General features: G+C 43.0%; 2 protein-coding genes across 2 annotated transcripts in view; both read right to left on the bottom strand.

Annotated features, from left to right (window-relative positions):
- Nucleotides 1-2,231: 2,231 nt before the first annotated feature.
- On the bottom strand, nt 2,232-2,537 carry LOC139154073 (brain and acute leukemia cytoplasmic protein-like). The gene has a single exon (XM_070728504.1). The coding sequence runs from the start codon at nt 2,535-2,537 to the stop codon at nt 2,232-2,234; it is 306 nt and encodes a 101-aa protein (XP_070584605.1).
- A 1,113-nt stretch (nt 2,538-3,650) lies between these two features.
- LOC139175864 (erythroid membrane-associated protein-like) overlaps nt 3,651-7,907 on the bottom strand; it is a 54,948-nt gene continuing 50,691 nt past the window's right edge. The window contains exons 8-9 of the mRNA XM_070767210.1: nt 6,480-6,506; nt 3,651-4,587 (exon numbers count right to left, since the gene is read on the bottom strand). Of these exons, the coding sequence (XP_070623311.1) occupies nt 4,073-4,587; nt 6,480-6,506 (542 nt within the window). The 3' untranslated portion in view covers nt 3,651-4,072. The remainder of the gene's footprint in view (nt 4,588-6,479; nt 6,507-7,907) is intronic.

The following is a 7,907-nucleotide window of genomic DNA, read 5'->3' as shown; positions in this document are numbered from 1 at the left end:
TGGAGGACCCTGCCCCTTCTGCTGATGTCTTAATGATAGAGCTCGAAGACAACCCACTAACTACTGCAAGGGAGGTGGCTGCACATACGCAGCAAGATCCAATCCTAAAACAGGTGGTTAACTGTGTACTTAAGGGATGGCAAAATGACTCTGTGAAACCTGAATTGTGTGACTTCAAAACCAAAAGACTTGAATTGTCATATGTAAAAGGTTTTCTATTGTGGGGGGATAGAGTGATCATTCCTAAAAGCCTAAGGGAAAAGGTATTTGAAATGTTACATGTGGGCCATCCTGGGATTGTCAGGACGAAAGGCCTAGCTAGAGGGCATTTATGGTGGCCAGGTTTGGATGCTGATATTGAAAATTGGGTAGCCAAATGTGATCCATGCCAAGAATCACGGCCTAACCCCCCCCAAAACAACTCCAGCAGAGTGGGAGCAACCTGCAGGGCCTTGGTCCCGGGTCCATATTGATTTTGAAGGGCCAGTGGGGTCACAATACTTCTTAATAGTGGTTGATGCATTTTCCAAATGGGTGGAAATCATAGCAATGAACAACATAACCACAAGTGCCACCATCAAGGTTTTGCGCAGGCTGTTTGCTACCCATGGTTGCCCCGATATCCTAGTGTCTGACAATGGGCCTCAATTAACGACCAGGCAGTTTGAATTATTCTTAGATAACCTAGGGGTCAGACATGCACTCATCTCACCTTACTCGCCCTGGGCTAATGGGTTGGCGGAACGTTATGTTCGCGTGGCTAAGGAAGCATTACGCTGGTCAGGCCCGGGAGATGTACAACAGAATTTGGACCAGTTCTTGTTAACCCAGCACATTACCCCAAACTCTCACACGCACGTGAGTCCTGCTGAGTTACTAATGGGAAGGAAATTAAGGTCCCCACTGGATAGGTTACACCCAAGGTTTTGTACTAATAACCCAATATATGTAAACCCGGAAAGACAAATGTATTTGGGACAAAATGTATTTGTAAAAAATTTTGATGGTGGTGTAAACTGGATGAAGGGAATTGTTGTTAAACAGACTGCTCCAAAAACATATATGGTAAAACTGGAGGATGGTCGAATGTGGAAGCGGCACATTGACCACATTCGGAAACGCATGGAAAACCCCCTGGAGCAAACCGCTGACAAAGACTCTCCCATTTCAACAGACTATAACTCGCAACCCGATTTACTAGACATTCAAATGGACTTATCGGGTCAGGGAGAATCCTCCAGCGACGCCGAACCATCGTCCTCCTCCGAAGCCAGCGTCGTGCCTGCCAGGCCGAATCAACAGGCCGGAGCCCCAACCAGGCCCCAGCCGCGCCGGGGGAGCAACAGCGAACCAACCTCCACCGTCGGTAGCGAGGACGCAACTGAACTGCGCAGGTCGGAGTGAGCCTCGCGGTGACCCAACAGATTGGACGACTTCATCACATGGCTTTCGTGATGGATGTATCCAACTAAGGAGGGAGGGGTGTTGTATCCTGTAATGGCTACCTTGTATCTCTGTAAATAGTTTGTTCCTTGCTAAAGCGCTGTCTGAGCTGGAAATCAGGAAGTCGCTCCTGATTGGCTCAGACGCGCTCTGCTCTTGCTTTGGCGGGAACCGCAATGTATAAAAGAAGCGGTTTCTCCCAAGCAGAGCAGACGGTACTAGCTGAAAGTCACTTACCTATTCTGAGCTGAATAAAAGTACTGTTCTCAACTAACCCTGCCTCTGGGTCTACTTCACTATCCCTATCCCTATCCCTATCCCTATCCATCCATCCATCCATCCATCCATCCATCCATCCATCCATCCATCTATCTATCTATCTATCTGCGCTCCAACTCTGGAAGAAATTGCCATGGTTGAGAAATACTGGCCTAAAATTGTATCCAACTGGCAAAGGGGGCAAGGAACTACAGAAAGGGACGGCATACAAATCAAATAAACAAACAAACAAACAAATTTATTATGGCTGCATCACCAAGAAGCCCTCAAATTTACACTGAGCAAACTGTGGCTAAGTTAGCCCCCAGGCAGGCTGTCACCAGTTTTTTTTTTCTCTCTCTCTCTCTCTCTCTCACACACACATCTTCTTTCTGGAAGAAGAGCATCTCATCTGCTATCACAAGGCAGTTCAGAAAGCATCTCAAAGAGGGGAAACTGAAATTTCCTTGCATAATCACTGCACCAGGCAGCAGAGCCAGGACTTTGCTTAGGTGATTAATGGGAAGGTCTCAAAGGATCCCAGTCTGGCTCTGACTGAGTTGAGGGGTGGCTGGACAGGGCGAGGGAGGAAGACCTGAACATCTGCACTGCTCGGTGGCTGCCCCACGGTGGCAGGGCGGCCCTCCAGTCCGGCGCTTTCCTGTCTCACTGGGGCTCTTCTTGAAGCTGGCCTTGGTGTCGGCACTCTCTGGGCTGGCAGCGGGCAGCGGCTGCTGCTGAGGCTCGGTGTCCATGTTGGTCAGCCAGGTGGACTCAGTCAAGCTCTCGTAGTAGCGCAGCTCAATGGTGTCGGAGCGGCTCCTGCTGCAGCCCATCCTGGCCTCGGCCTTGGCAGCAGCACTGGCAGCAGCTCCTTTTCACCACCTCCTTTGATGTGCTCTGCCTCCACCACTGACTGCCCTTTGCCTGCTGCGGGGGCCCTGTGAGCCTAAGTGCCCCTGGCTGACCACCAACTTTTACAGAGACGTGGGGCTTCCAGGAACCTGCTCTTCCTCCCCCCCCATTGTCACAGCCCCATGTTGTGCTCCTGTGAATTTCTTTTTATTTTCCCACCACTGCCAGCTACATGACTGAGAAGATTGGGGGGCAAGCTGCTTCCCCCCAATCTTTTTATAGTGACCAGAAGGGAAAATAAAAACAAATTCAGTGGGGCATGACATGGGGGAGGAAAATAAAAAGAAATTAACAGGGGCACGACATGGGGCTGTGACAATGAGGGGGGGAATGGAGGAAGAGCAGCTTCCCCCCCATCTTCTCAACCATGTGGCCAGCGACCAGATGGAAAAATTAAAAATAAAGCACTCCTGCGCCCGCCCGTCCGCCCACCTCCAATAAAATAACACACTTACCTGAGGGTTGGTTCTCCTTGTCTAATGAATGAAAATAAAAAAGGGTGGGTTGTAAATGGCTAAGGGCAGCCAACACAATCAACCAAAGCAAGTTCCCGTCTGCATACCACTCCCTCACACAGGACAGGAGTGTGTGTGCGCCAAGGCGAGGTGGGTGGGCATGATTGATGAGCCAGCGAATTAGGAGGCTGCTGGCTCATCAAGCAATTTCCTGCACATGCACAAATTATTTTTTGAAAAATAAAAAAAATATTTTTTTTTTAAAATGCCAGTGACTGATTGATGAGCCAGCAAATCAGGAAGCTGCTGACTCGTCAATCAATGCACATGCACAGAAGATTGTTTGAAAAAAATAAAATGAAAAATGAAAAATGAGTGACTGGGGAATCCTGGAAATAACTAACATGGTTTAGCTGGAACTGCGCGCGCAGCTTCAATTTCACTATCGGAACAGGGTTCTGCCCTGTTCCACCTGGGACCCACTGCTGCTCACAGAATTGAAAGATACCTGAGCATGCCCTCTTCATCTTTACATGTGGTTATGAGAGTGAACTGCAAAGAATTAGTCAAATCATATCACCATAATACAAACTTTATTGCTTTTATTTTATACATATGCATTTTATAGAGCAATGAAATGGGAAGATAGATGAAAAAATGCAATAAAGACCAATCACAAACCATTCCTAGGCTTGAAATGGATATGAGTAATAAGATTCCAAGCAAGCAGCCTTGTTTGTTTAGAGCTGGAAGACTCCAAAAAGAGTTTTAGCTATCCTGAAGGGCCTCAGGGTATTACTGAACATAGGAACCCATAAAGCAATATTTTTTTAAAATAGTAAACCAAACAAAATATGTACTTGGATGAAATTTCTGGAACTTTTGACACTGTAGTAATTCTGATACTGTATGGAAACATACGTACTTCTCAGAGAAATCTGATTACATTCTTATTTCTTTAAAAATAATGAAAGGGAAATGGGATTTTCATATGGAGTAATTTATAAAGTATTTTTCACATGCTCTGAGGCACACTCATTGAAACTTAAAAAAGGGTACAATTTCTCAGTTGAGTGAATGGTAATGGTGGTTATAAGAAATGGTGCCCTTATATAGGCATTATAAAAATACAATTTTCTTGATTCTTGATCCAGAAACAAGCCAATATTTGAATAAGAGTAAGTCTTTTTTTCAACATTTTCCTTACTTTGACTAAAAAACAAATCTCCTCTGACACTTCTTAGTGCCCAGTGTCCTTCTCCAAGGGGCATAGAAAAGTTCTCCTTTCTGGCTTTATCCCTTTGAGCCTGAGTTAGCACCCCCAGCTCCCAGTCCAGCCGATCCCCCACCCTTACCTCCCAGTAGTGCTTCCCAGCAACATAACCTTCTTTCCCCACAACCACTAGAGAACCCCCAGCAGATTTTGCTTCTCCAAAAGCCTCCAGAGTGGCTCTCTTCTGATCCTTTGTGATGATGAGATCTGGATGTTTACATTCTGAATCCAAATAAACGGCAACTACAAATAAAAAGGAGAAAACAGTAGGAGAGAGAAACATCTTTCAGAAAAGTAAATATTTAAATAGACTTTACTAAAAGTGTTTAATATTATAAATGACTTGATCGCATCTCTGATACAAACTGAATACAACTGAAGGTATAGTAACTATGGTTTTTCAAGGTATCTCAAACAATAATTGTAATTTAACGAGTCATTAAAATGGATGCACTATTTTTATTTATAAGGTTCTCCTAATAAAAAGATTATAATGCTATCAAATAAGTCAAGGTTTTTTTCAGTTACATTCTCACAGGAATGAAGATTAGACATGATTATTTATTTATGTTTTTATCTCTGCTGGGCAGAAGCTTCCTGTAAATATTTGTATCTTCTCCATTTCTCTTTCCTGAGCTTGCTAATTTTCTCTTTCTAATCTCCTCCACATCTCTCTTTCTAATCCAACTGTCACTCTTTATTCTTTTAAGGATGTTGTTGCTGAATTTTGAAGCCAAACTATATTTTTAAAGTATCCGGTTTATCTGATAACATGAAATAGCCCATAGTCTTAGTTTGAAGTTTTGGGAGGCCCTATATTCCCTATACTATGGTTAGACAAACCTAATGTTCTCCATGTAAATTTGTTCTGAATAGCTTTTCTGATATACTCTTTTCATTAGACCATTTATCTATAATCAGTTTAACTGCTGTTATAAAAAGCAAACCTGAAGCCAAACATTCAGATTCCTAGCTTCTCTTGTAAGAGAGGATTACATCCAATATATATCTTCTCGTAAGCATAAGTTCACACATGTAAGCAAAATGCAGAGGTCCCCAAAATGCTCTCTATCTTGGTCAATGTTCCCTCTAATTTTTTTTCAGTGTGTGTGGGGGGAATTGTAGTGTCTGAGCAGTACATTATTTTCGGGACTTCTGAGTCCTTTGGGACTGGGCGGCATGGAAGTCAAATTAATTAATTAATTAATTAAATTTTATTATTATTATTATTATTATTATTATTATTATTATAATAAAATAATTATAATAATTATAATAATAATTATAATAATTAATTTTTCATGCCTGAGCACCTGATTTTTTTTCACAGATTCACCCAAGCCAACTTGTGTAATTTTTTGGGGCTGGGGCTAGGGCTAGGGCAGAATAAGGTCCCTTCTCACTATGTTATTCTGTTATTCTGGTTGCCTAATTATTGATATCACTAGTACACAAAGATTCCAACTGAAATTAGCATGATCACTATTTTAAAGAACGGAAGACTAAAAATAGGCAAATTTGGATCAGATGATATGCAAGGGAAGAAACCATGTTAAGCTTGTTTATATCTTGTTTGTTAACCAAACTAATTTATGATTGGAAATAATAGATTTAAAAGATATATTTGCAGTGCGTTTGAAAAGCTGTGGCTTGGTGAGCATGGAAGCCAAGCCGCGGCTTTTCAAATGCGCCATTTCTCTAGGCGGGCGGCTTTACTCGCTGCCACCAGGCTTGATGTCAGCAGGCCCCTGCTGCCCCAACAGCAAACCACCAACCACTGTGCTCGTCTTGTGCTGCAGGGGGGTGGTCACTTGCAAGCCCCTCGCCTCCATTGCCTCCTCTTCCACTGCCCCACTGCTTAAGCCCATTTACAAGGTGCTGGTGGAAGATCTGGTGTTGCTTTTGCAAAAGATAGGCAATCTCCTTTTGCAAAAGGTAGGTGATCGGCTCCTGCACAGGGTTGAAAAACCCTGTGTGGCAGGCCATTGCTTGGTGTGCCAGTGCGCACCTGTGCACCTTAGGGGGGAACAGTGATCTAGGTCCTTATTCATGTCCTTGGATGCATTTACTCAACTGTTAATAAGTTAACATTCATGGCACTTTGTGAAAGAATTCTGTACGTAATCACCTCTTACCTGCATGACTCTTATTTCTTTCAAGTTCTACAAAAAGAAAAGAAAATCAATTGATAGCTGATTACAACAGAAGTGATCCTCAAGTAGCAACCACAATTGGGACCAGAATATCAGTTTTCTGATTGAAGTGGCCTGTAAGCAAGAGGCCCACATGAATGCTTCACTAATTAACCACAATTCCAGCTTTTCGAATTGCAATCATTTAGTAACTGTGCAGATTATTAAATGGACAGAATTAGAGAACTGCCAGCCAATGGAGGGTATGGGTAGAAGGGAACTTTTATGGCAAAAGAACTGCCTACTAAAACAAAATTGCAAAGATCCCCACCCATTTCTCCAGTCCAATGCATGATTATCCTCCCATTGGAAGGGAGAGAACTCCTGTTCTGGACTGGAGAAACTATATGGGAATCTCTGTTATTTTGATTCAGTAGGCATCTCTTTTGCTGCAACCACTTAACAGCTCTTTCTAGTTACATAGCCAGGTTTTCACTTATTCAATGAAGTGGTCACATTCCTTCCCTACTGGGAAAGGAACTCCTGTGCTGGGCTGGAGAAACAATGTTGTGATCTCAAAGTTTTGAGCTTCGCTTCTGCAGCCTAATTTATTTATTTATTCAATTTTTATGCCACCCTTCTCCTCAGACTCAGGGCGGCTAACAACATGTTAGCAATTTTTAACAGAGCCAGCATATTGTCCCCACAATTCGGATCCTCATTTTACCCACCTCGGAAGGGTGGAAGGCTGAGTCAACCTTGAGCCAGTGATGAGATTTGAACTGCTGATCTACAGATCTATAATCAGCTTCAGTGGCCTGCAGTACAGCACTCTACCTCCTGTGCCACCCCAGCTCATTAGCCTAATGAAGGACACAGACACATAGAGACACTGGGTTGTTCCCAGTTTGGACTGGTTCTATTGGTAGTGGGAATTTTTCCCCTGCTTGCCAAACTGGCTGGCCACACTCCTGGACTTGTTTTTGTCTTCTGAGCATGTGTGCCCATGTGGCACGCAATGCACTTGCAACCATGTTGCACAGGAGGAAGTGAACCGGTGGCAAGGTATGTTAGAACCCACCCATAACAGATATATATACACCATATAAATAAATATACACCATATAAATAAATAAATATAAATATATTAAAGGGTTAAATAAGGTCCAGGAGGGAAGTGTTTTTAATAGGAAAGTGAACACAAGAACAAGGGGACACAATCTGAAGTTAGTTGGGGGAAAGATCAAAAGCAACATGAGAAAATATTATTTTACTGAAAGAGTAGTAGATCCTTGGAACAAACTTCCAGCAGATGTGGTAGATAAATCCACAGTAACTGAATTTAAACATGCCTGGGATAAACATATATCCATCCTAAGATAAAATACAGAAAATAGTATAAGGGCAGACTAGATGGACCATGAGGTCTTT

The sequence above is a fragment of the Erythrolamprus reginae genome, chromosome Z (genome assembly GCF_031021105.1).
Source record: "Erythrolamprus reginae isolate rEryReg1 chromosome Z, rEryReg1.hap1, whole genome shotgun sequence".
NCBI classification, from domain to species: Eukaryota; Metazoa; Chordata; class Lepidosauria; order Squamata; family Dipsadidae; genus Erythrolamprus; species Erythrolamprus reginae.
The sequence above is the reverse complement of the archived record's forward strand: the minus strand, read 5'-3'. Positions and strand labels throughout refer to the sequence as shown.

Bases quoted from the DNA above. Each gene is read 5' to 3' on its own strand.
- LOC139154073 (XM_070728504.1), bottom strand. From the start codon at position 2,537: ATGGGCTGCAGCAGGAGCCGCTCCGACACCATTGAGCTGCGCTACTAC.